We start from the raw sequence: 27635 nt of genomic DNA, 5'->3' as shown, positions 1-27635 counted from the left end.
TCTTGAATGTTGAGAGGGATTCAGCAATTCTGAGTGACAGAGGGAGGTCATTCCACCACATGAGAGCCAGAACCGAGAACCTTCGTGCTTTTGGTCTTGGACCTCTTTTACGTGAGACCACCAGAGGGGCAGAGGTGGAGAAGCGTAGCAACCTGGTTGGGGTGTAGTGACTGAGCAGGTGTTGTTGGTGTCGGGGAGCAGATCTGTTGATGGTTTGGTTTTGTAGGCAGTAACCAGAGTCTTCAATTTGAGACTCGAACCCTAAACCAGTTCCATTTGCACTGAAAATACTAATGAAGACAGAAAATAAGTTTGCCGTCCTCTACTGATCAATGGATCTTCGATTTTCTTTTCTGCTCAGTGGCTCCATGCTGTACATTACAGTCGTCGCTGTGATTCTTTCATTGTGGACGACCACGCGGTGCGGGACCAAAAATAACCGAACGAGGACGTCGGAGCGCGAGAGGGACGAGGTGACATGTCAGCTTGTTTTCTGCTCAGACAAGAATATCCGACATCATTTCAATTTCAAGCGCGTGTATCGTTTTTATGGTTGCGCTTTATGGATACTTTGTCTTTTAATGTTGTCTTTTAATAGGAATTAAATTTTTTTTATTAGTAAAATAGACATAATTTCAACTTGTCCCAAAAAAAATATGTTCTAAAACTGCTGTAAATTGTTATTCCACTGTCCAGGGTTGTTTTCACAAATCACCTTAAACATGGAGCAACACGGAGCAGATACATCACCCTGCTAGATTAAAATAAGGAAATGCGCAAGGCGTGTTTCTGCTAGAGATTGCGTGTCAGCATAGAAACACAACACCAACTGAACCTCTCTCCTACACCGTGGACCACGTTTCGTTCAGACGTTTAAAAGAGTTTATGGATGTAGCGCTTCCGCTGTACAGACATTTAATGAGAACAGCAGCCTCCTGTAGGTGGCGATCTCCAGCTCCAGGCTCTGCTTGACACGAAGCAGCTGTTCATAGTCAGTCTTGTTGCGCTGCATGTCGAGACGCAGCTGCGACAGCTCATCCTCCAGCTGGGCCAGGTTGGCCTGCAGCCGCTCCATCTCCACAACGTACTTGTGGTTCACCTCCACCAGGTTGCCCTCCAGCACACTCACCTGAGAGAGACGGAGAGCCGGGTCAACTGATTACTTACGAACACTAACAAAGTCATCAAAGACACTCAACGGACTTTAATCCTATGCAGCAGTTGAAGCAAGCCAGACATCTGACACCAGGACCTTGTTCTACTCATGACAATAATCCTGAAATGTGCCCTTCATGCCTCCACCCTAGTGCTACTTTCAACAAGCCGCTCACATCCTCATGGTTCTTCTTCAAGAAGTAGAGCTCCTCCTTCAGGCTGTCAAGGTCTCCCTTCAAAGTGGCGATGATCTGGTCATGGTCTGTCTTTGCCCTCCTCAGGGCCACGCAGTCTCTTTCCACTGACTGGCACAGCGCCATCTCAGTTTCCCACCTACACAAACACACAAACATGTGGCACAATCCCACAATCCAGGATTTCGTTCTTGCACTTTTCAGTGGGTTTCCTCGTCAGTAATTCCTCAAACTCAGTTAACTCACTTCACTCTGAAGTCATCTGCAGCCAGCTTGGCGTTGTCAATCTCTAGCATGAAGCGAGCATTCTCAAGGGTTCTTTTTCTCACCTGTCCGGGGGGAATTAGAGGATGTTAACCTCATGTAATTCTGCATTCACAGCATTTCTACAGTTGTTTCAGTATCAACATTACTTTGTGTGGTAAGGAATTCAGTTGTATTCACAATCTTTTTCTTAAGGAAGCACACTGTCTCAGATTATGGTGGTCAGCTGTTCAATTGTGTAGGTGTTTTTGTACATGGGTTTGAATGTGCAGGTAAATGCAGTGAACGTGCAAACGAACCTCATTTCCGATCGCATGTGCCTGTGCCATCATGCCCTCAATGTCATGTCCTTTGGGGGTCCGTTCCAGCATCAGTTGCTTGATTTTCTGCTCCAGATCATTGTTGGACTTCTCCAGTGAGCGTACCTTGCTCAGGTAGCTGGCCAGACGGTCATTGAGACCTTGCATGGTCTCCTTGTCACTTGCCCCACCCCCCAAGCCATTGAGTGACAGGTTACCCACGGCATTGAGTCCATTGCCCACGGACAGTGAGCGGGACAGGGAGAGGGTACCAGCCAAGGAGGAGGAGATGGGTGCCCTGGAGCGTGTGAGACTGCTGTCTCGGACAGACATGCTGGAAAAAGATGGCTGGCGGGTGGCAGAGTAGCTCCTCATTGAGATGGTGGATGTCATAGTGACCACTGTCAGAGGGCCAAGTTCTGTATGAGTAACTATGTTTCATTACATAGAGTCGGAAAAAATAAAAAATAAATAATAAAAAACACTGACAGTAGGCGCAAAATAAAATACCTAAATGTTACGAAATAAGGGGGTGCGGTGGCGCAGTGGGTTGGACCGCAGTCCTGCTCTCCGGTGGGTCTGGGGTTCGAGTCCCGCTTGGGGTGCCTTGTGACGGACTGGCGTCCCGTCCTGGGTGTGTCCCCTCCCCCTCCGGCCTTACGCCCTGTGTTACCGGGTAGGCTCCGGTTCCCCGTGACCCCGTATGGGACAAGCGGTTCTGAAAATGTGTGTGTGTGTGTGTGTGTGTGTGTGTGCTTGTCCTAATTCAGGGTCACGGTGGCCCAGAGTCTATCCTGGAACTGTGGGGTGTAAGACAGGGTACACCCTGGACAGGAAACCTGTCCATCTTACACACACACACACACACACACACACACACACACACACACACACACACACAGACTAAGGATAATGTACCTGAAACTCATGTCTTTGGACTGTGAGAAGAAACCAGAGCACCTGATGGAAATGTATGGGGAGAACGAGGGGGTGCGGTGGCACAGTGGGTTGGACCGGGTCCTGCTCTCTGGTGGGTCTGGGGTTTGAGTCCTGCTTGGGGTGCCTTGCGATGGACTGGCATCCCATCCTGGGTGTGTCCCCTCCCCCTTCAGCCTTACGCCCTGTGTTGCCGGGTTAGGCTCTGGCTCCCCGCGACCCTGAATAGGACAAGCAATTCAGACAATGTGTGCGCATGTGTGCGAGTGCGTGCGTGCGTGCGTGCATGAGGAGAGCATGCAAACTCCACACAGACCAACAGCTCCGGAGCTGTGAGACACCAAGAAGACAAGGACGAAAACAAAGTAACAGGGAAGGAGCTGCAAAAATGGTTATTGATATTGACACATTTATAATTGACTGGACAATTTGGACAGCAGAAGGAAACCAGGCCAGATACATGACTTCAGAGAGCTTATTTCCAACTCAGCAGTCAACATAAAATAAAAAAAACCGCCTTCAGTTGTGGTGCTGCAGCAAACAACGAAATTGTTTTTTCTTGGGTATGAGAACAACTGTAAAAAGAAAAAAAAAAACCCATTAAAAAGTAATGTTAATTACATGTCATTTCTGATAAATTATTTAGGCCAACATGTCCATGTGATCTTGCAGTAAAAACTTGCAGCCCCACTAACCATCTTTTGCGCTTGGTTGCCACACGAGCCCCTGATGCATATTGAGTCACCTAATTAATTTACATACTCATTTACATTTATTCATTTAGCATACACTTTTCTCAAAAGTGACATACAATGATTAATAAGTCACGTTCGGCTGACATCTTATCCAAGGTGACTTACAGCGATAGGGACTCCGCGGTGTCGCCTACACACACTTTGGACAATTTAAACTCGCCAGTTCTCAACAGCACATGTGAAACTTTTAGTACAAAACCAGTGACCTGCACTCAGTGATATTGTGGCAAAATATTGTATAACAGAAAATGCAATGAAAGCACTCACCGCTGACACATCATTCCCAAAAAGTGTCCCTGCCACATTAAATCACATTTGTCATAATCACATTTAGTCCATGATCACATTTGCCGCATTAAATCAAGCACATTTATCTTACATTTTAACCTAAAAAAAGATCAAAAGGTACTCATTAAAATAGACTGAACATTATAATATGTGGAAAAAAAATGGGAATTTACTGTGTGCTCAGTAGCCCCCCTTTACATTTATATCTGACGCTTTTCTCCAAAGCAACTTACAGTGTTAAGGTTACAATTATTTACCTTTTTATACACACACACACACACACACACACACATTTTCAGAACCACTTGTCCCATATGGGGTCACGGGGAGCCGGAGCCTACCCGGTGACACAGGGCGTAAGGCCGGAGGGGGAGGGGACATACCCAGGACGGGACGCCAGTCCATCACAAGGCACCCCAAGCGGGACTCGAACCCCAGACCCACCGGAAAGCAGGACTGTGGCCCAACCCACTGCGCCACTGCACCCCCCCCTTTTTATACAGCTAAGTAATTTTACTGGAGCAATTTAGGGTAAGTACCTTGCTCAAGGGTACTACAGCCAGAGGTGGGAATCAAACCTATAACCTTTGGATCTAAAGACAGCAACTCTAATCACTACACTACCAGCTGTTTAGTACAGTGCTTTACCATTACAGCCCTCCTGCCAATGTGATATGGGCTCTTAACCTTGACAGCACTGAATGTTTGGGTGGCACAGCAAGTAGCGCTGCTGTCTCACAGCACCTGGGTGGTACGTGAGGATGTGGGTTCAATCCCTGCTCAGTCTGTGTGGAGTTTGCATGTTCTACCTGTGTCTGTGTGGGTTTCCTCTGGGTGCTCTGGTTTCCTCCCACATTCCCGAGACATGCTTTTCAGATTGAGTGACAGAAAGAATGTGCTTCACTGATGTATGGATGAGTGACCCAGTGTAAGTCACCGTGGTGAATAAGGTGTGTAACACTACGTAGAGTTCATTGGAAGTCGCTTTGGAGAAAAGTGTCTGATAAATGTACATTTGTGTTTTTGGCTCTACAGCTGTGCTGTTTCACTCCACCGTCCTTATGCAAAACTTTGCAGAAAAGCAAAAAGTCACTTCAGAGTCTCAAGATTTTACACCTTTGTTCGCTGATTGTTCCCGAATGACCACAGATCGCATTCAGCCACATGATGACATAACTCACCTGCAACAGCGGAGGAACCTGATTGGTCCGTTCGGATGAGGACACGAGTCTTAACCGTGTTTACTAATGCTCTTGCGTGGTAAGTTGCGCCGATTATAGCTGGATGGGTTTGATCCTGGCTGCTGTCACGCTAGTTTCACTTCCTTTGATTTATCCGCTGGTGAGCAAGGGCAGACCCTGCTAAGCTGGGTTATTTTTAACTGTTTAAAGGCAGCTTCGCTTATGTAACAGTCGAGTCACAGGGGGCAAAGCGCATGGTGCCCTGGGTTCGGATAATGATTAATGTCCTATCTGTAGGCAGGAAAAACGACGAAAGGCGAAGAAGGACCCTGTTTAATCTGCTGGAGCTCCTGGCCTCGTAGCAAGAAGCCTTAGAATTGTACATTTTCTAAATGGTAATTATTTTCATCAGATCAAAACTGAATTATTACTGCTGATCTGAAGCTTCAAAACACTTGTATATAAAGCAACTTACAATTTCCCTCATTTATTTATTTATTGGAAGAGGGTGTGGTGGTGCAGTGGCGCTGTGGGTTGGACCTCATCCTGCTCTCTGGTGGGTCTGGGGTTTGAGTCCCGCTTGGGGTGCCTCGTAATGGACTGGCGTCCTGTCCTGGGTGTGTCCCCTCCCCCTCCGGCCTTTCACCCTATGTTGCTGGGTTAGGCTCTGGCTCCACTGAGACTCTCTAGGGGACAAGTGGTTCAGATGATGTGTGTGTATTTATTTATTTTTCTATTTATTTTTTTAACCACACTGGTTCAAGTAAGAACTGCGCTTCAGTAACACAAAAGTGGGAAACGAGCAAAACTGAATTCTCAAGCGGAGTGGAATTTGACGGCCAAAGAAAAAAGGCAGAGGAGCGAAAGAGAAAGAGAATCTTTATAAATTTACATGGGATAATATTCACAAAGTTACATCAAGAGGAACTGGTAAAATATCACTTTGAATTTGATGAATGATTTACTTACAGTCAATGAACCTTGAAATAGTTCATTACTCAGATGAGATCACTACAAAGAAACCGACTTAAGCATAAATTAACATGAGGAATGAGGTCATTTGGGTTTTCTAAGTGTGTTGAAAACGTTTGTTGAAGTTTTGTTGTCTGCCTTTGTGTTATGCTCTCTGTCTATATCTTTCTTTCTTTCTTTTCCTCTTTCACTTCTTTCTTTTTCTCTGTTTTCTACTTAATTGCGTCACACATTCGAGTTGTGTGACAACAGGACACACTTTGCTTCTGGGGTAACTGTGAAAGTGTGTAAACCTGACTTTCCATTTAAAATTTACATTTGAGATGATTTTATTATAGGTTGGGGGTTCTTATTATGGTGAAATAAACGAAATGCAAAATCATTCTTTTCATAATTTCACTGACGTTTTTAGAAGTCTCATTATTGTCTTACTGCAGCTTTATTTATTATTTATTCTAAATAGCTTTTAATGCGCCCCACACTCTCTCGTACACACACTATGGGCAATTTAGAGTCACCCGTTCACTTGAAAGCATGACTTTGGGCTGTGGGGGAAACCGGAGCACCCGGAGGAAAGCTGCGCAAACACTTGCAGAACATGCGGACTCCACCGAGAGTGAGGGGGGGATCGAACGCACGTCCACACCTGCACCACCCCGGTGTTGTGAGACAACAGCCCTACCCGCTGCTCCTCCGTGCACACAAACAAACAAACTTTGTAAATAAGTGTACTTATAAGCACAAACGTCCACAAACATCTTGCTATTTATTTGCATTAAAGAAATCGGTATCTCTTTTGAAACTCCGCGTGACGTTAGTAAGGGCCGTTTGATGATACTCCTTCTTTAAAAAAAAATCACTTTTTTGTCCGTACTCCAGCGCGAGCTTCTCCCGTTTTTGCTGCGCGTGGGCGGGCGCAACGCCTGGAAAGCGACTTCCCGGGACGAAGCAGCGCGCGGCCATTGGGTGGAAGCACGAGGGAGACGCACTTCTTCGGAACTCGGAAAAACAACGCGCGCTGTCACCTCTCACGCGCTCATCCCTGTTCCTGTTTGTTCCTGTTAATCCGGAACGTTCCGGGACACCCCCCAAATTGTGCGCGCGCACACCCCACCCCTCCTCCTCCCTCCCCGCGCCTGACGCAGCGAACGCGAACGGAGCCATATTGTCAGCAGTGCGCGGGGCGTGCAGGCGCGAGCTATAGGCTTGCGCGAGGCAGTCGCGAGGGTGGGGGCGACGGGCCGTTGAGTCGGGAGTTTCGTTGGAAGGAGTGAAAGTTTTTTATTTTTTTTTATTTTTATCCAAAAGTTAAGTGGAAGTAGCCGGCTGAGGTGAGAAAAGGCCAGGTAGGTGTCCGGCTCCTAAATCCGCGGTTTGTCGCTCGTAAGTTAAGTAACGTTCCAGACCTGACCGACGAGCAGAAGCGGCTGTTTGGGAGCGACTGCGTCTCGCTCGGTTCCGGCCGCTGAGACGCCTCAGACGGGCCGAACACTCAGCGGTGAAAGAGCTAAAATGCGCGGAAAAAGAACCGTTGTGGTGGCGGTTCGCAGGCTGCCTGGCGGCCCATCTGAGACGTCAGGAAAGGCGATCCGAGCGGCTGCAGTAATCCGGCTCGTCACCCTTTCCGTCCCACGGCGCCGCTTCATTCGGCCCGTCCGTTCGCTAGACCCTGGGCTGGGAGTCGGGACGCTCAAGCGGTCCCTCCTCCGGCGAACTAGTCGTCCGACTGGTCACCAGGGGAGCAGAGCAGAACCGACCAACCGGCGACCGTGTTTTCCTCACACCACCAGGCAGGTAGAAACTCGTTAGTCCGGCTCGGGTTCACCCGCCTTTCCGCTAGTGACTAGTAGTACTGTACTGGCGGAGCTAGTAGTACGACTAACCGACCTAACGCGAGTTGTTGTGGAAAGTTTGTGGTTCCGTTTTAGTTCGCGGCGTAGCAGGCAGGCAGGCAGTCAGGTGTTGGGGAACCAGCAGCAGCAGAAACAGTCGTGTCAACAATAGTACTAGCAGTGGAGTGAAAAAGATATTTGCGCGCGGGGGGTGGAGGTGCAGCGGTCGTTTAGCGTGGATATTATTGCGGGAGGCGGGCGCGTGTCCACCAACCAACACCCTTAGTACGCGCGTGTTTTTAACTCTTGACGAGGTTGCGCACGGTGAGCGTCAAGCCGGTGGTGCAGCGGGTAGCGCTGGTGCCTCGCAGCCCCTGGGTTCGAATCCGGCTCACGTTGGCGCAGGTGACCTTGGACAAAGTCGTCAGCCAAGTCATATATTAATAATAATCATAAAATTTTAGTTAGCAGACCACAGTCCTCTGTTAACGCCACTACACAGTGTGTGTGCACGCGCTGGCTGTTGTTTGTCTGTTTAATGTTGTCTTCGCTCATCTTTGACCTGGCCGTGTCTCTAATTTTGTCTCAGGGCAAGGAGTTACTTCTGCAAGTTGTGCTCTCAGATGGTATCCTGTGTTGTCTGTCTGTCAAGAGGCTTTTCTGTCACTGGGCCTCTGTGGACAAACTGTAAAGATGCTGCAGCAGAGCAAACATTTGACCTTTTGCCCTGAGCTGTGGAGCCACTTATTACTGTCTCAGCTCCCTTTCATAAGTGCTGTGTGGTGTACATATGCACTATTACTAGTGGGATTATTGCAGTGCTAAACTATAACATCCTGAGACCCAGCTATTAATTTTTGTCTACTCTATATACATACATTAAAAAGTATCTCATCATATCCGAAGGTGACAGGTTTGAACCTCACCTCCAGCTGTAGTACCCTTGAACAAGGTACTTACCCTGAAATTGCCCCAAGAAAAATTACCCAGATGTATAAACTGGTGAATAAGTGTAGGTAGACTAATGTTGTAAGTCACTTTGATAAAAAGGTCAGCTAAATTAATGATATTTATGGACACCTTAATAGAAATTGTAGCAATGTATCGAAAAACCTTTTTTTTTTGCTGGATCTCATGTAGGCTGTCTGATAAACAAACCACATGTGGAGTGGATGGGTGTCTTTCTGAGACTCCTTATTTGAAGGTACCAACCCTTGGAAGATGGAGAAACAAGTGCTGTTGGAGTATACATACCATGATACTGGCATAAAGTTACTATATACAGAACATTGCTTTATGCCCCAGTGCAGAATAAACTGTTGGTTATAGTGCTTCCTGTCCTTGGACAAAGTTAGTTTGAACTCTGTACGTATTTAATTTTCAAGTTGAAGTGACCTACCAGAAACATTACATCATGGAGAGGATCCTGTGTTTTAAATGCGATTAATCTTGAATCATACATACAGTAAGCTTGCTTAATTATAGAAGTCAGACACTGTCCCGTATAAGACTAATTGTCCAAAAATTACATAATCTCTGGCTCTGGCTGTGGCATACTCTATTTATACCTTGCTTAAGTAGAAAGCACTTTTTATAAGTGGTGTTTTTACATCACAAATCCAGGGAGCTTCTGAAATGCTGAGCTGCTATGCGTAACATGCCTGATTTCAAGTTCATACAAATATCTGTCTGAAGATGCACTCTACATATAATTGACAGGATTTAAAATTGCAAGGGAACTGTCAAAGTGACTTGGTTCTGCATTTTTAGAAGTCTTAAAAGCATGCATATTTAAACAAAATATTATGTTGGAATTTAAGTATCAGAATTTTCACAAGTCTGGTCATTTACATACACATGCCATCATTTTAGTTTTTAAATGCAGTCTTGATTACCAGTTCTGATGTCAGTCAGTTCTTTTTGGTCAAGTGTGTGAATTTAGTTTTTTCATATTTGCATATAATTTGCTGTTTCAGTAATAACAAGAAGGGGGTGCAGCGGCGCATCAGGCTTGGCCGGGTCCTGCTTTCTAGCGGGTCTGGGGTTTGAGTCCTGCTTGGAGTGCCTTGTGACGGACTGGCGTCCCGTCCTGGGTGTGTCCCTTCCCCCTTCAGGCTTACGCCCTGTGTTGACGGGTTAGGCTCCGGCTCGCCACGACCCCGCTTGGGACAAGCGGCTACAGCCAGTGTATGTGTGTGAGTACTAACAAGAAGTTGTGTTTATTTGGACCGTGAGGTTGGATTTTGCCTAGGTGAAAATTCTGGCTTCATTTTAATTAATTTAGAAATTGAAGGAAGCGGCTTTCCTGTTGTTCGGTCACTGTGTCTCGGAGTGTAATTGCACAAGGGTGACTTCATGTTATATATCAAAATATTAGATGTGTTGACATATTTTTTGGGGGAGAGACCCTTTTGCATTTGAGAAGCAAGGGATTGCAGAGAGGAAAAAGTGTACAGTGAAATGGTTTTACTTTTTTCACTAAAGTTACAAAAATCAGTTTTACAAATCGTTCAGTCGTATTTACTGTTATGGGCTATTCATGGTAATTGGTGATCAGTTCAGTGTGAAGAAACCTATTTGAAAATTAACATGGTTTAAAAGTGTTGTGTTGCTGTGACTGCCTTAGACCTTGTGACCTATTGGCAGCTGAATTTTTTTTTTTTTAATTAAAATTTACTGTCTGAATGGATGTGAATGAATGAGCTGTGACCAGATCAAGTAGCACAACCTTCACAGATCAGAGGTGTCAACTTTACAACATATTGGAGGTTTGTCTTCCATGATTAAGCAGTAACATTTTTGGCTGAGATTTTTTTTTGCTTTTTTGGTGTATGTGTCCCATCCCCTCCATCTGTTTGTCTGCCTCACCCCCCCTCCCCATCTGTGTGTCTGTCTTTGTTACCTAAGTGTATTACTAAGTTTTGTCTCTTTACTGAGGACATTCTTTTTCATTTGCTGCTGCTGTTTGTCTCCCACTAGTATCTTTTGAAAGCAATTTAAACGGGTTGTGAGCCGATTTCTCACTTTCCATAAAAGAGGCTGTTTTCTGGCTGGCTTTTAAAGTGAGCTTTTATGTGGGTTTTTATTCCTGGGTTGGTTTTTTTTTTTTTTTTTTTTCTTTTTCTCCTCCTTCTCTCCTCTCTCTCCACATCATGGATTGTGCTTTTTTTGTGCGACAGGGAGAACTCCTTTTTTGTCTTTGTTTTCTCATCTCTTCTCTGCTACTAGTTTTGTTGGCGTAGTGCTTAGATCGTCATGGCTCAGAGGGCTTTTGGCATTGTCTGGAGATGTTACAGCATTGCTCTTTGGGGTTGACTGCTGTTTGACAAATAAATCTCTTTTACAAGCACTAGAACCTGGCATCTACTCCTCTACAGGGCTCCTACTCATGATTTTTCAGCAGAAGTTGCAATATTTTTTTCACTGACCTTTGGTTTACTAGAGCCACATAAAGAATGAGTTTCCACACAGGGCATAGTTTCCACAGTGCCATTCTTGCGGAAATGGAGAGTTTGGCATATTTATGTGCGTCCATTTTTGTCTTTGTGTACATAGGATTTTCTGTTGCAATGGAGTACTTATCACAGGTGAAGTGTGGCTGTGGGACACTTCTACCAATTGCAAAAGCTGAAAAAAATTTCTTAAAGCTTAGCCGTTACATATCTACATCATATGTTATATTAGTGAGTAGTTACAAATGTAGAATGTCTCGTATCATAGACAAATGTGTCACTTATTTGCCTGTTATTCTCAGCAACTGCAATCTTACGGTGTAATATTTCACACATTTATGGAGCAATGTATGTCTCAAAACAATTGTCTGTCAGAGGTACAGCAACAGATGCCCTCTGGAATTTGGACTTGTGGTCAAATCCTGTGACGGCACTTCCTCCACTGGGCCTGCTCAAGGACAGAAACACTGGAAGCAACTTCCATAAGAGAGCATAGTCCAAAGCTGCACTCGTTAATGTATTTAGGTGGAGACCCCCGAGCTTAAGTCTCATAGTGTTTGTCTCCTCTGCTGCATGGTCTGTGACACGCCTGCATGAGACTGGAGCTCTAGTGCTTAGATTTCTCTAAATGTGTTCTTTGTCTTGAGGCATTTAGTTAGTTATTTGTTCCATAGATACTTGTGAATGTTTTGTTTTATGTGGTTGAACTGGTCACCAGCTGGCAGTTGGTGTCCTACTTACTTGTGATATTTAAGCTTGGTTTAAATTACAAATTGTCTGACAGCAGAGGTGCAAGACATTGCAGCTGGGTTACACCACATCCTTTACGCTTGACCTGACAACTTATCATTAAAGAAATCAAGAAAAAGATATGAGCCTAAATTAACAAAGTAGTTAAGCGGCCTACTTCTGGATGTTGATATAGGCTTGTGCTACCTGATGACTTCTGAGCATATATTGCATTTTGGTTTGCAGATCTCTGCAATGTTATCCATTACAGTTCGAAACAGAAAATACCCATTCATTTTTTGTGATTAGAAAGTTACATATCGTTAGCTACAAGTTATAAGGCGTTAGCATGCAGTCTCCTTATCTACGCAGCATTTTCAGTGCTGTAGAACGCTGTATGTGAAGGTGAATGTCTACATGTGTAAGAGGGCGAAGGGAACCAAGAGTCTAGTTAGACAAGTAACTAGAAAAAATACATTTATATTCTATTAAATGGCAATACAATATATGAGGAAAAATAGTGGCAAGTCTTTTGAGCAGTTTATAGAAATCAGCATCTTTATTTAAGTGGCATACTTTTGATTCAAAAATATGAAGTCCAAACTGTTTAGCCATTAAGGGTCATATTACTTACACTTTGAGGTTCAAAGAAAACATATTTACTGAAATCCAATAAATAACCAAAGATATATTTAAAATTACAGTTACAGTGCAACCAAAAGCTAAGGCATGTATAAACTTAAACATTTTGTATATTTTTTTCATTCCTAGTTAGAGAGTAGAAAGTAGTGCATCTTGAATTTCAGAAGTACAAATATTTAAGTGCATCTTACGAATGATGTGTTACAAATGCATGTGGTTTCAATGAACAATAAAGTATTTCTTGAAAGGATTTCGGGTATTTATTTGAGGCAAAAAAACCAATGCTGTACACGTAGAAGATGCTGGGCCAGTTGGCAGACCAATGAAAGGTGCCTTACCGCGACCAACCGGGCTAGAGTGTGGAGCGCAGATACTGAGAGTGCTCATTTAAAATAAAAAATAAAAAAAAAAAAGAACCTATATCTCGGTTATATCATGTCGATAGTGTCAGCTCTTAGCGCAACAGGAGTTACCATCTGCGTGCTCTGCTGTTTACTGTTCCATAATGAAATGTATGTACAGTTTTACTTGAAAGCATATGAACCCCTTCTGTCAGTTAGTTTTACCTTGAAACTATTTAATGAGAAGCAGTCTTTCTCATCTCACATAATAGGTGTATAATTACCAATTCCATATATGTTTTTGGAGGAGATCATGCGTGTAGTAGAAAAACGGAAGGAGTGCAGGTGTAGAAATAAGTGAACCACAAGTTGCTTTGGTTAAACAAAGTAGGTAAGTGGAATCAGGTGTGTAAATCAATCATTCATTCATTTTATAAGTTTGTTTCAAGACTTAATATTTAGATTGTGTTTTAATAATTCATACAAGAATGACTATCAGTATAGGGTTTGCATACTTCAAAGCAGCACTCTGTGTGTCTGCGTGTGTAGATGGAACATGTTCTTAAGGCTTAAAATTTGAATTGAGGATTTTGAGTTACTTTTTTCAGCCTTATTTATGATATTTACATATTTATACAGCTCGTTAACTTTTACTGCATCAGTTCCTTGCGCAAAAGTATTACAGCAGGACCAGGATCTCCCCCCCCCCCCCCCCCCAAAAGCAGAAGGCGGCAAATAAAATACCAGACTACCTGCTGATCCATGTAGTTTGGTTCAGTTGTGTCTTGTACCATTCAGTCAATGTTGTGAAGGTCTTTGTCGTTTGAGTGGTGCTGGTCAGAGCTCGTTGGCGAAGGTACGATGACTCCATCATGTATAGTGATGTTCAGTCACATTTCACCAAGCCAGGTGCCATATTTCACTTGGACAGTGAGGTTTGGTTAACCAGTTATGTATATATGTGTGTGCATTTTTAAAGTGATCTGTTTCACACAATTCCAGCCACTTAGTACACATCCTTTAATTTTTGCTGAACTAAAGGTTTTTTTCTTCATCAGACTTTTAAGTGGTAACTACATGTAACAAAGTTGGATATGATGACACACGGGTGAATGTCTGTGACTACTTGTCAGTAAAACTTTTTCAGTGAAGTAAAGGCTGTATTATGCAAAGTTTCTAAGTGTAATATCTGACTGGTGTTCTTTTTTTTTTGTACACTTAGTACTTGCTGTAGTATACAGATCTATTCTAGGTTGTACTGGTCTTAGGTGATGAAAAGGATCCTTTAAGAAGATTCCTTAATTTAATGGTGTGTATTTGAAAAGAATTGGTGAGTTTATTTGGTAAATATGTGTGGGTCTTTCCACTTCTTGTTTTTCTTCCTGTGATAGTTTGGAACGACAAAGGCTTGTATTTACTTTTACATAAAATCTCTAATGAATGAGTTTTGCTGACCGAAAGTGAGTATTGATGAAAACTGAGGTTTCAGCAGAATGTGCTGTAGTTCCTGAATGTTATTTTTTACAAACTTTTATTGAAGTGTTTCAGAGCAAGTTTTTGTGTCCGTTGATGACATTGCAAACGCACATACTCAGCATAACAATGGAAAAAGTCCAAGATTATTTTGTGCAGGTAACTAACAGGTTGATAGTTAAGAGAAACAGGATGAGCTGTTAATTTATAACTCTGCTTTACACCATGCAAGCAAGCAGTGACCTGAAGAGCTAGCAAACCTTTCTGGGTATAATGTGACCAGATATTTGTAGCTTGATCTGGCAGTCCATGACTGCCTCGATTTGTCTGTCTATGCAGTCTGCTTAGGGAAGCCTCCTCCAATACTGTTCTATTGATTTGAGTCATGGTACAAGCTAGAAGTCATCCAGTGAAAATGTTTTTTTTTAAAAAAAAAAAAAAACTTTCAGTCACATGTAGTAGTGCACACGTCAGTTCCTCTTTGTACACCTCACCTTGGAATATGCTATCAATCAGCCCATTTGATTGTGCAAGTTAGTCATCTTGTTTTTTTTGGCTTATCTTTAATTGCTGTGTTTATTGGGGCTTTCAAAAAACTTTAACAATTGAAATTGATTAATCCAGCAAATGTGAGTTTCAGTTAATGCAATGTGGAGATGTGCAAACCATGTAGCTCAAAGCGTTCAGGCCCTCACAGGTATGTCACTTGACACTGTGTTCAAGCTGCCTGTGAGCTGAAGCTGAATCCGGTTGCCTTTAGGATGTGGTTTGGAGAGTGTCATGTTGCCTATCTTTTCAATATTTTAAATGCCAGATGCATAGCCTTATCTCTTCCTGCCTGTGTCTTGTTACAGGAATGTGTAGGTAACTGAAGTAAACAGGAAATATAGAATAATTTTTTTGATCTAACTTGCAAGTTTTTTGAGTAAAAGTTTAGACCTTCCTTACTGATCTCTGCTGTGATTTTCATTTACATTACATTTATTTTCTTTGAATAGACTAACTTATGGGTTATTGCTGATGTCACATTTGAGGTTGGGGAAAACCTGAGCAATCACCAAGTTGGAAAGTGTCTTTTGGTTTTCAGGGCTTTTCCTTTGTTTAAATTTCAAAATGGGTTCCCTCGCTGTAGGAGGACAAGGAGAGATCGAAACAGCTCACTCAGCATGTTTCTTCAGGAAGGAGATGCCAGCATGGGTGCCTGGCTTGCTGTCGCAGGTCACTGTCATGTCTGTGGGAAACTGAGTTCTGTCCTGATTGTATTCCCTGCTGTGTTGAAACCATGTGTTCAGTTGCCTGTCTGGGAATGATCTTTTATGAGAAGTTTCAAAGACTGAATGTTAGGGTTGAATATGTTTGAGTGAGCCCTGTGTAATATTTATCCGTAATTCAGAATTTCTGGCCTTGTAGTTAAAGGACCACTACAGTTCATTATACAGGATTCAGGGAAACGTGCTGTGTTCTAGTTAAGCATCAACTTGTTAGCAGCTTAGAAGAATCTTTTACACTCTTGAGCAAAGCTTAAAGGTAGTAAACAAATTGAATACATATTAGAGTTCAGACTGATTTCTGTAGTATTGTTAGCTCTCAAAGTATCTTTTTTAAAAAAAAAAAACCTTGTTTTGTTTTTGGACTTGATTGGAAATAGTAGTGTCTGAAGACTCATAATTTAGGTCTTGTTGCGCACCTTAAACACACAAAGCAAAAATAACTGTAAGGTATAGGAAGGAAGTTGTTTTCAAATGTTGTACTGTAAAAGCTGATAGGAATTCCTGCTTGATTTCAAAGATAATGAAAAGAAATAACAGCTATGGAGACCCAACAGAGCTGCACTTTTCCAAATGCTTGTCTCCTCCTTCCTTCCTGTGAGAAGAACCACTATTCATTTAATAATTCATATGCACAGTAGCTTGAGCACCTGGCCTGCAGCCACCTCTCAGATGTCAGCTGTTGCCTTTGCTGCAGACAGATGCTCAGCACAGTCTCCTAAACTCTGGTAGTCATACAGCAGCGGAACAGTGTCCGGCTACTTTTTATCGCTGTTAAACAAAAACACAGCTCTCTTGTGCCAAGGCCATTTGGCCGTACGGGTGCAGCCCTGTCAGTTTGGAGATGTGAAAGGGGCTGGCGTCACGTAGTACTGTAGAAAAAGGAGTCGGGCTAAGCGGTCCAGAAGAAGTCAGAATGGAGCTTCCTGCAGAGGGCTGGGGGTGGCAATGTTGCTCTAGTGTCCACCGAGAAGGACCAGTTGTGCCAGAGTAACCCAATGCAATTGTCATAACCCTGCTGTACTGTAGTCACGTTGCACAGATTTATATGTCCTTTTGGTTTGTATAATACATTATTTAGCTCACTCTTCTCCAAAGCGACTTGAAGTGTTAATGTACCTTCAGTTATTTACTCAGTTATACAGCTCATCAATTTTACTGTAGCAGTTTAGGCTAAGTACCTTGCTCAGGGGTGTTGCAGCAGTAGGTGAGATTTGAAGGCAGCAGCTCTAACCACTGTACTATCAACTGCCCCATAGCAGAGGTAGCACTGCTGCATCTAGCATGGATGATTCCACGTGGGTGGATGAAGCAGGGTGCATTTCTTCTGTGTTCCTGTGCTTGCAACATGTGACAGACTTCAGCAGACACCCTAATTGGAAGCGAGATGGCCGAACTAGCAGGAAGTCCTCAGCAGGTTGAGGTTGGTATGTGTCTTTAAGTGGGGAGAGAAGGCATTTCTAAGAACTCAGTACTACCAGTAATGGAACTGGTCTCACCCATTGCATGTACGTGTTGGTCAGCCTGGGAGCATAGCATGACAGCTTGACTTTAAAGTGCTTTGGTTCACTTTTTGTTTAGCTGATTTTCAGTTATCTTCCCCCCCCTTTACAGCTCATTTCAAATTCACAGCTGGCAGATCTGTTTGTAACAGCAGAGGGATTTTAGCCAGAACAAAGGTCAGTGACATCCTGCACCAGTGAGAATGAACAACTTTTCAGTTAACTGATTTGTTGGGTGAAGGCATCCTCTTATGAAATTAGGACCAGCTTCACTGTGTTGGAGAAAAAACCCTTTGACACCCTGCTACGAAATGTGAAATGGGCCGAACGTCTGAACTCTTGGCAAAGGAGTGGTTTTGGCCGGCAGTCACGCTTGTGTCTAAGGATTGCAATTGCTGTCTGGTGAGTTGCCTGTCTTGTCCAGTACCTCACTTTTCACACTTGCCCCCGCAGGCATGGTTGATGTGAGGGGGTTTCCCTGTCATTCTGACACTTAGAGCAACTCTTCAGATGACATTAAAGTTGGGCCTGATGAAATCAGCCAAGCTGTAGCATGTTGAGGCAGCCTATTGTTTTATGCAAATAGCCTTTTAATGCACATAGCGCACCGCCCCGTGCATGTACGGTAAACAGGCCTTGTCTTTGTGTGTTTCTAATGCCTTTCTGGTTGTATTCTTCAGAAGTAACACACTGTAAATGTCTGATGCTTTTCTCCAAAGTGCCCTACAGTGTTAAGCTGCTTGGTCATTTACCCATTTATACAGCTGGGTAATATTACTGGAGCATTTTGAAGTAAGAACCTTTCTCAAGGGTACTACAGCTGGAGTCCAAAGGCAGAAGCTCTAACCACTAAGCTATTCCTTAAACCCCTTAATTGACATACTGGTGTAGGAACAGATCCTGTGGTGCTGTTGGTGCAACTTTGCCACGTAGTGGAAGGGGTTTGTCATACAGTGCTGAATTTTGGGGTTGGAGGACCTTCTCCCAGCATTCTGTCTTTATGGCCATGTGTGGGTGTATGGCCCGCTGCCCTCTTACTTGCTCCACTTGCTGATGGTTGGCAAATACCATGCACTCCACAGGCAGACCACTTATTGACCCACTTCAAGTTTTCATAGAAGATCTGAGCTTTTAAATGATAAAATTCTTAGTCAGTTGAGAAACTTCTCAGCCCTCTCACATCTCATCAGACCATTTGGAGAGAATGTGGTTTGAAGAATGCATGTGGTTAATTTTTAATCTCTGATTATCTATTGGCAGTACACAATTTTGTAAAGATATCATCCTCCACACTTGTTAAGCTTTAGTTAGTCAAAGTTTGACAATTGGTGTCCCCCAGTTAAGTGATGAATATTTTTCTGATTTTGTTCATTTCTTTTCATACAGTTTGCAGAGGAACTCTGAATTTAGGGTCTAATTTGAGATTTTTTTTTTTTTTTTTTAAATGAATAGGACATCATTTAGTGCTATGGAGGTCTGAGAACACGTGAAGCGTTGTATGCAGAGGCTGTCAGCTTCTCTCTTCAGACCACAAGGTGTCTGGGGAGTTTTGACACATCAGTAGTGGGCTTTCTGCATGTGAGCTCATCTTGCGTTTTGTGGTTGAAGTGAGTTTCCACTGCTGTGTTTTTGGACCAGGCTGGCTAGGGGAAGCACTTTTGATGAGGTGACTGAGGTTTGGTGAGATTTTTACAGAAAGGTGGTGCACAGCGCAGACCTTCATGACTTGAGCCCCAGTTAAGGAGCAGCATTGTCATTTTAGAAAATGTACTATTTGTAAACGAGGAGTAGCTTGTTACAAGCTCTTCAGACATTCTTCTTGGTGTAAATCAGCTCTTCATTCCTCAAAGGCCATCTCAAGTTGGGACAGTATGGAGGGAAAAATGTATTCAGTATTTAATCCACTTACGCTGGTAATGATAAATGCAACAAATATGAGGAGTTGACAAAATAACTTGTCAAATTAGAATAAATTTGGTTAAATCTATAATGTAATAAACTAGATAACTAGAAAATGAGGGGAAAAATAAAATGATCAAATGCAGAACATGCTAAACATTTTTCAAGTTAAATTTTATATAGAATAGTCAGCATATGTTAACTGAAGTGCTTCACATATGTTTCACATACTAAGCATTTACAGCTAACCGCAAGGTTGTGGCAGTGTGTGGAGGTTACCTTTTACTGTTTGCTGATTGATTTAAAACCGACTGTGAAACCCATCAACCAATGCGGCCTTGTTCCTTGGCAGTTGCTGTTGACATTTTTAATCTCTGTTCTTGTCATTACCCTTTTATAATAATTTGACCTGAATGATTGGTAGTAACACTTTCAGGGACCTCTGCACATAGATTTAAAAACTATGATTAATATTCACAATTTTACCGTATGTGCTGAAGTTCTCTTGAGTTGGTTATGGCTTTAGAGCTACTGTAATGTAATTATTCATAACAAATAAAAAAGCCAATCTGTATTGATTTTAACTCTTTAATGTCAGGATCAATTATTTATATTACTACCCTCCAAACTTTGAAATTAGTTTCATTTGGGTCACTGAACTGATAACTCTGGGGTGTAGTTTTCTGTTCTGCTGTAGTACTTTGAAAATTGAGAGATCATCCTGTGCTGTTTTCCTTGTAAGCGTTAGTGCTGCTACTTAAAGTTAAGAAAACACACAACTGAGAGGTGAACATAGTCATTGCATCCGTTCATTAAGACTCCTCAGATTCTGTTCATGCCACATACCAAGAGCCACTTTCCATCACGCGGGGCTACGACGCCGTGCGCCACCCCGCCCCGTCCTGCCGTCAGGTGTATGTTGCACCCGACCCCCCCCCCCCCCAATGCTTGACCTTACAGGTCGTGGGCTCACATGGCCCCCCCATGATGCCTTTTCAGGCTGAGCCCAGCTGGGCTATGTGGGCTGCCTGGCCACCAGGCGCTCGCCTAGGAACACTACCCCCAGGCCTAGCTCCAGGGGTAGGTCCCGGTGACCCTATTCCAGGCAGGGTAAACAATCTCCTGTTTACTTTTTCCATGGAGGTTTTTGGATCGTGTTAGTCTGGATCTTCACTCCAGACCTGTTCCCCTCGGGAGACCCTACCAGTAGCATAGTGCTTCGGACGACATAGCTCTTGAGATCCCTAGATCACGCGAGCCCTTCCGCCACACCAAGGCCCCGATCCAGGAGGAGGAGTTCAAGTATCTTGGGGTCTTGTTCACGAGTGAGGGAAGAAGGGAGCGTGAGATCGGCCACAGACCGGGAGCAGCGGCAGCAGTAATGCGGTCGCTGTACCGGACTGTAGCGGTGAAGGGGGAGCTGAGCTATAAGGCAAAGCTCTGCATTTACCGGTCGATCCACGTCCCTATCCTCACCTATGGTCATCAACTTTGGGTGATGACCGAAAGAATAAGATCGCGGATACAAGCAGTCGAAATGAGTTTTCTCTGCAGGGTGTTGGGACTCACTATCCATGACAGGGTGAGGAGTTCGGACATCTGGGAGGAGCTCAGAGCAGAGCCTCTACTCCTCCACATTGAGAGGAGCCAGTTGAGGTGGTTCGGGCATCTGATAAGGATGCCCCCCTGGGTGCCTCCCTTTGGAGGTATACCAGGCACACCCAACTGGGACGAGGCCCCGAGGTCGTCCCAGGACCCGCTGGAGGGATTATATCTCACAGTTGGTCTGGGAACGGCTGGGGATCCCCCAGGCTGAGCTGGAGGAAGTTGCGGGGGACAGGGGCGGCTGGGCCTCTCTGCTCTCCCTGCTGCCACCGCGACCCTTTTAGGACAAGCGGGACAGAAGATGAGATGAGATTCTCTGCATTTCTGTTGAAATCCAACCTTATTTTTTTTTTTTAAATTTTTTATTTTATTTTAAAACTGAAGCCATAAACCTTCCAGCCACAGGTGTTCTGGGAAAAGAAAAACTTGTTTTGCCTTACAAAATATTTGGTCTTGTTTTTTTTGGTGTACAGGTAGTGCTCAGTTTATTACATGCAGCTTATGACTCCTGTACTTAATGGTAGTCCCCTTAGCAATATTGAGTCCCAACGCTTCATCTGCTGTATAACTGCAATTGACCGTGCTGCTGCAATGCGCCGTATTTCTTATTGACTCAGTAACAATGTACAGTACAGAACGTTTTGTTTGTGAATCTATTCAAACTGCTTTCAAATGATTTCAATAGTGAAAACATGCAGGAAAAACAGAAAATTTTGAAATGTAAGTGAAAGTAGTGCAGCATGAACGTTGTTATGTGCTGTATATTTTGTATTGGTGTATTAAAGTATATCTGAAATTTGTGAAAGCATATAACAGAGCCCTGTTATGTAACATGCCATTCATGCAATAATAATAGTTTATATAAACCATAAGGACATAAGCAGATTGGCCACTTCTGACAAGGTTGTCAGAATGGAATGCCATCATAATTTGAAAACCACCTGTAATCAGCTTTTCTATTTTTAATATTGGCCTTCATTTTATGTGAGGTATTTACTCCTTTTGAGCCATTGCTGAGCAAGTTTTCCTGGTTTGCAGTGTAAGATTAATATGTGTGTAAAGTATAGAAGTGTGAACTCTAGTCACGCTTGCTGGATTATATAAAAGGGGAAAAAAGTTTTGTCACTGATAATTGAAATGGGTTAAATTTGTCACATTTTCATACTGAAGATGCAAAGTTTTAATTCTTCTTTAAAGGAAATTTTCAGATGGAATGCGTTCAATCCAGAGATGAAAATTCTGTTATCACTTCCTTGATTAAGTAGGAGATGCAGGTAGTTCTCAGTGATGCACGTGCAAGTCACTCAGTGTAATTTTTTTTTTTTTTTTTTTTTTTTTTTTGGGGGGGCAGAAGTTTTTGTTGTACAAAAACTGAGTATTTATGTATTGGAATTGAAGTACTTGAGCACTTTTCCTTTGCAGATACTGAACTGGCACAGTAGAATTTCATTATTAACTGTCTGATATAGTCCCTCAGGCAAAAAGAACCAAGAGTGAGCATCTGTTTGCCCCCCAGTTTAAACAGAATCAATACAAAAAGACAGAAACAGGTACGGAAGACCAGCTTTTCTTTCTGGTATGTTTACCCTGTCCGGGGAGCTCAGACCTGGGAGTTGCGAACATAAGGATACAAAGAAGCATGATCAGACATCGTAAGGAAAAAGTGTGAAAAGACTAAATGGCGACAGTAGAAGAAAAGTCACCAGACTGATTAGTCGCTGAAGTGTCTGCCCAGTCGCCTACATTTGGATTTCCCAGGAAAATCCTCTCAGGTTAAAGTAGCCTGTAGTTATCAGTATACAGGATAGCTTTGATACTGTATACGTTATTTTGTCTGCACAACAGGATCTACCGCCAAGGTTTGCAACCCTCTTGTATGTCTATATATAGACTTAATCTCTTATCAGTACTTTGGTGTACGACCAACTGTGTACATTTGGTAATTGCGGGAAACTGCTCAGCCCTTTCAAAATATATTTTTTCTGAAAGTTTTCTCCTCCAACAAACTAAAAGCGTGATTATTGCAGACTGATGCACCTCTTTGAACTGAATACTCTCAGTTCAATTATAGATTCAGTCGCTGTATTGTTTTTCAGGGGTGGCACAGTGGGCTTGGCCAGGTTCTGCTCTCTGGTGAGTCTGGGGTTCGAGTCCTGTTTGGGGTGCTTTGTGACAGATTGGTGTCCCGTCCTGGGTGTGTCCCCCTCCAGCGTTATGCCCTGTGTTATCGGGTTAGGCTCCGGTTTGCCACGACCCTGCTTGGGACAAGCGGCTTCAGCAAGTGTGCGTGCGTGCGTGCGTGCGTGCGCGCGTATCGTTTTTATTATGTGCTGTATGGGGCAAACAGCAGAATGGTAAGCGAGCAGAAACGATGAGCTCAAGGTACCCTTGCTAAGCAATAGGGAAAGCATTGTGAAAATGGCATATTTTCTCCAAGAAAGTTTTCAAAAGTTATGGACAGAGTAGTAGTATAGTGGTTAAGAACAAGAAGCTTGCTATTTCTACTCCTTCACTATGATGTGCTTTGTAAAAATCTAATGTTGCAATGCTCTCATGTTGACATTTCTGCCTCTGTCACAGGTGACGGCAGGATGGTGGACCGCCTGGCGAACAGCGAGGCCAACTCAAAGCGCATTGCAGTGGTGGAAGGCTGCTTTGGAGCGGCAGGTCAGCCACTGGCCATCCCTGGCCGGGTGCTCATCGGAGAGGGTGTCCTCACGAAACTATGCCGCAAGAAGCCCAAGGCCCGCCAGTTCTTCCTGTTCAACGATATCTTGGTGTATGGCAACATTGTCATCCAGAAGAAGAAATACAACAAGCAGCACATCATTCCGCTGGAGAGCGTGACCATCGACACCGTAGAGGACGAGGGGGAGCTGCGGAATGGCTGGCTCATTAAGACGCCTACCAAGTCCTTCGCTGTGTACGCCGCAACTGCCACAGAGAAGTCAGAGTGGATGAATCACATCAACAAATGTGTGTCGGACCTGCTGCTGAAGAGTGGCAAGTCACCCAGCAATGAACACGCCGCTGTCTGGGTGCCCGACTCGGAAGCGTCGGTTTGCATGCGCTGCCAGAAAGTGAAATTCACACCGGTCAGTCGGCGGCACCACTGCCGCAAATGCGGCTTCGTGGTGTGTGGGCCGTGCTCGGAGAAGAAGTTCCTGCTGCCCAGTCAGTCCTCGAAGCCGGTGCGGGTGTGCGAGTTCTGCTATGAGCAGTTGTCGGCGGGCCAGATGAGCGGTGGCCTGCCGCCCCGCTCAGACTCCTACAGCCGCTCCTCTTCCAGGTTTCCTGGCAGCAACGTGTCTGAAGACGAGGAAGAGGAGGACAGCAGTGACTGAGGGGATGTTTTCTGGGACATCAGTGTAGATTTTTTTTTTTTTTTTTTTTAAAAAAAAAAAAACCATCCAGACTTTCCCTTAGAGAGTAGGGCTTGAAATTAGCAGAGGACTCCAGTTGTGTGAATGGGTGATTTTGTTTGTTGTTCCCCCCAAATCTGTGGTTTTTGGATGAAATTGTTAGGTTTCTTGAACGCAAGGTGATGTCACACAGTGACAAAGATGGCTGGATGCTGAGCGCTGAAAAACGAGGTGTGAACCACCCTCTTTTGCTCTGATTTCTGTCTGCACAATCTCTCACCACCCTTTTAAGTGTAAGGGACCCTGCAGCAGGAGATGAGCTCAAGTTCACTGTGCATTTCTTTGCTAATTTCAAGCTCCAAGTTCAGCTGCTTTTCTAAAGAATTTGTTTGTTGAACTCTACTTTTCTCAGCCATATGTATTTCTTTGACCAGTTTACCTTAAGTAACGCATGTGCCTGCCTCAATGCTGGTAACTCTACAGGGACGTGAATGCTAGCACTGTTTCCGCAGTGTGTGTCTTTCTACTGTAGAGCTTTCAGGTGAATTCACGGTGCATTTTGTCTGGACTTTTACCTGTGTAATCTTCTATTTTTCAACCTTTATACGGTTTTGACATGTTTAGTACAAGATGATCCACTCAGTAAGAAACAAATCTAGTGAATATGCAATGTTCAGCAGGTAAATCCTTTTTCTTGTATGTTATATGCACATCTGTTCTCAGCAGTTAATGCTTATGACAAATCAGTTGGAGACTTGTTAAAACCCTGTGAAATTCCGATAGTCAATCACCCAAAGCAGAAATCTTCGAAAAAGGTCTTAACCACCATCGTGCCTTCTTAGGATAAAAACAGCTTGTCTGAAAGATGGTATGTAGTTTTTAGTGAAAAAATTAGGGAGCGGGGATTTAAAAAGATCAAGTTTACCACATTACAACAGCATTGGACATTCTGTATGGCGTTAGGTTTGGATTAACTTTTAGTGTAGCACCTTTAAGGTGTTAACAAACATCTCTGATCTTGTGTATGTATGTGGGGGGGTCGTGATAACCAGTAGACAGCTTAATTTTGCAAAAAAAAAAAAAAAGCATTTACACACAGAGAAAGTGTAGCTCAGGGAAGAGTCCTTTGTTCCTGTCTGAGGTCAGCAGCTTTTTAGAGCTCTCTCCTGTGGCTGTAGTAGCCGAGCAGATGAGCTGGGTGATGGCGCAGTGAGGAATGTCCTAATAAAAATTTCTTGCACACCGCTCTTCGCAGCGTGACCAAAAGTGAAAGGAGAAGAGCCGAGCAGTTGTGAAACCGTGGAGGAGGCGGAGGAACATGTGGTCAGTAGAAGCTACGGTCTGTCATGAACAGGGACGGTTTGATGTGAACAGACAGCGAAGCTCAGAGGACCACTGGGTGCTCTGCTTTGAAGACCCGGCCTCGCCCCAGATTCCAAGCCCCGACATGCGTTGCTCTGCTGAGTAAGACAACACTGACATACAGCAGAGGTTCCCCTTATTGGAAGTCATGCTCCCTTGAATCTTGTAACAAGACGATGGCCCTGCGGTGACACAAAATGGGGAAGTACTAGTAGTCGACTTTAGAATCGTGTCTGAAATGCACTAAGTCCTTCTGGTTTGACGCTGAGTCAAATAGATTTGAAAATTTGCTGATTCATGCATCAGTCTGACGTGACATTGTTGAACAACAATTCAAACTCATCAGTGTCAGTTGAGCTTTTATAGGCTGATTTTTGCAGATGGAGTCCACATACAGATTGTTTTTGTGGTGTTCAAATTGAACTGACATGGAACGGGACTTCCGTCTCTTATCCTTCAAGTGCTGTTCTCACACAACAGATAACGGTGTGATCAGCACGCAACTGAGAATTTTTAGTTCTTTGTATTGGCCGTCACATGTAGGATTCTACTTGACTACTACTGCGCAATCTGAATTTAATCATACAGGTTTTAACAGCAATACTCTAAACATCTAGGTGATCTTCAGCTCATCATTGTGCTTAGTTTGTGGTGCAGACAAATAGCAATATGTTCTGTAATATAGCAATAGGCAGTGGGGTTGTGTACGTTTCCACTCCCCTCCCTTTAGTGCTCTGGTGGCTGGAATTCTGTGTTTTTTCTGTTGTTTGAAGCTGTTTCTTGCCATTTTCAATCCTGCCGATTTTGTAGTGGTATTTTTGTAGGGAGGAGATTTACTGTCCTGGCTGTGTCTTGGTTCCTGTCCCGTTTGTTCGACGGATTTACTAACAGCACTTTACACCCCAACCCATTTGCTCCTGAGGTTAGGAAGCTGCACAGGGACTCAGCAGCACTCCACCCTCAAAGAAAGGAGAGCCAAGTGAAGAGCAGGACCTGTGATCTTCACGGTGTCTGAGGGTGGAGAGTCTGGCTTTTAGCTGCCTGGCGGAGTGGTCCAAGGTCCTGCTGGATGGGGGCGGGTCCATGTGGCTCGGATCTTAAGCAGGTCAAGTCGGTACGGACTGTTCTGACAGCGAACAACACGGTGTTGTAGCTTTGGGGACAATATCAATTTAAAGGAAATTAAAGAACTTATTCTCCCCAGTTCCCTTTTGAAGTTTGTTCAACATTCAACACTTAAGTAAATTGGGATGTTTTTCATGGATTTTTTTTTTTTTCCTTTTTTGCTTTAGTCTTTCCTTTGAGTTGCCTGTCATTTGTCATTTATTGCTTGATTAAAACACAATGAGAAAGGGCTTTAACCTGAATGTAACCCAGCATATTATTCTTAGCTACTAATTTTCTGAGAAAATATATTTGTTGCTCAAGTTCTATTTGGTCTCTGTGTTCTTTGCTGGCTCTGTGCTCAAGGACCTGGGGTTTTGTTCCTGTCCCAGTACGCCTGTACGTCATCAGTTCAGTGCCCTAACGGTGCCTTTGTAAAGTTCAGTTAATTGCTGCTGTCTGTTCTCTCATGCAGATGTGTGTATCCGTAACACTGTGTGTACACCTAACGCTGTGACACTGCACGTCCTGTTTATAGAACTGATCGTAAGCCTCAGCGTATCATCTCAGATGAAGCTTTATTTTTGGTGTGAGCACCCTGTGCGACGTTGCTCTCGCGTAGCAGCTAGACAAATCCTGCTGTGGCTCACGTGATCCACTGCTGGAGGAATGTGCGGTAAACACAGTAGGTTTTACACTTAATTTAGCTGACACTTTTCTCCAAAGTGACAAATTGTTAATCTACTTTTAGTGATTTATTCATTCATACGGCAGTTTTTACTGTATCAATTTGTGGTAAGAACTTTGATCAAGAGTATTGCAGCAGGAGGTGGAATTCAGAATCGGCCTCTTCAACAGCTCAACCACTATGCCACCTGCTGTGATTTTAAATTATTCTTGGCTTCAGTTCACCACTGAAACAATCTTGGACTTAAAGTAGTCAAAGGATATTTACAATTATACATTAACTCTCTCATCCATAGTTCATTTGCAGGTACTACAATCTAAACGGTAACAACA

The 27635-nt window shown here is 43.7% G+C and overlaps 2 protein-coding genes across 3 annotated transcripts; one reads left to right on the top strand and one right to left on the bottom strand.

Annotated features, from left to right (window-relative positions):
• Positions 1-883: 883 nt before the first annotated feature.
• Positions 884-2407, bottom strand: LOC108925406 (keratin, type I cytoskeletal 14-like). Its single transcript, XM_029260062.1, has 4 exons — positions 1913-2407; positions 1596-1678; positions 1332-1488; positions 884-1129 (listed from the first exon to the last, which is right to left on the bottom strand). The coding sequence occupies exons 1-4, from the start codon at positions 2303-2305 to the stop codon at positions 884-886; spliced, it is 879 nt and encodes a 292-aa protein (XP_029115895.1). The 5' UTR covers positions 2306-2407.
• A 4511-nt stretch (positions 2408-6918) lies between these two features.
• Positions 6919-26944, top strand: plekhf2 (pleckstrin homology domain containing, family F (with FYVE domain) member 2). 2 transcript variants are annotated; one of them, XM_018763109.2, is made up of 2 exons: positions 6919-7375; positions 23368-26944. In XM_018763109.2, exon 2 carries the CDS (start codon positions 23379-23381, stop codon positions 24129-24131), a length of 753 nt encoding a protein of 250 aa, XP_018618625.1. In that variant the 5' UTR covers positions 6919-7375; positions 23368-23378; the 3' UTR covers positions 24132-26944. The 2 variants fall into 2 exon arrangements, with proteins under 2 accessions (XP_018618625.1, XP_018618624.1); XM_018763108.2 differs by having other exon boundaries at positions 6933-7390.
• The last annotated feature ends 691 nt before the right edge of the window (positions 26945-27635 follow it).

The sequence above is a fragment of the Scleropages formosus genome, chromosome 18 (genome assembly GCF_900964775.1).
Source record: "Scleropages formosus chromosome 18, fSclFor1.1, whole genome shotgun sequence".
Classification (NCBI taxonomy): domain Eukaryota; kingdom Metazoa; phylum Chordata; class Actinopteri; order Osteoglossiformes; family Osteoglossidae; genus Scleropages; species Scleropages formosus.
The sequence above is the reverse complement of the archived record's forward strand: the minus strand, read 5'-3'. Positions and strand labels throughout refer to the sequence as shown.

What these genes read in the sequence shown, in the direction of transcription:
- LOC108925406 (XM_029260062.1), bottom strand. Translation starts at nt 2,305, where the DNA reads ATGACATCCACCATCTCAATGAGGAGCTACTCTGCCACCCGCCAGCCA. An exon ending in CACATGCGATCGGAAATGAG is followed by an intron (nt 1,679 to 1,912) that starts GTTCGTTTGCAC and finishes CCCCCCGGACAG; the next exon opens with GTGAGAAAAAGAACCCTTGA. An exon ending in GCAGATGACTTCAGAGTGAA is followed by an intron (nt 1,489 to 1,595) that starts GTGAGTTAACTG and finishes GTGTTTGTGTAG; the next exon opens with GTGGGAAACTGAGATGGCGC.
- plekhf2 (XM_018763109.2), top strand. Translation starts at nt 23,379, where the DNA reads ATGGTGGACCGCCTGGCGAACAGCGAGGCCAACTCAAAGCGCATTGCA.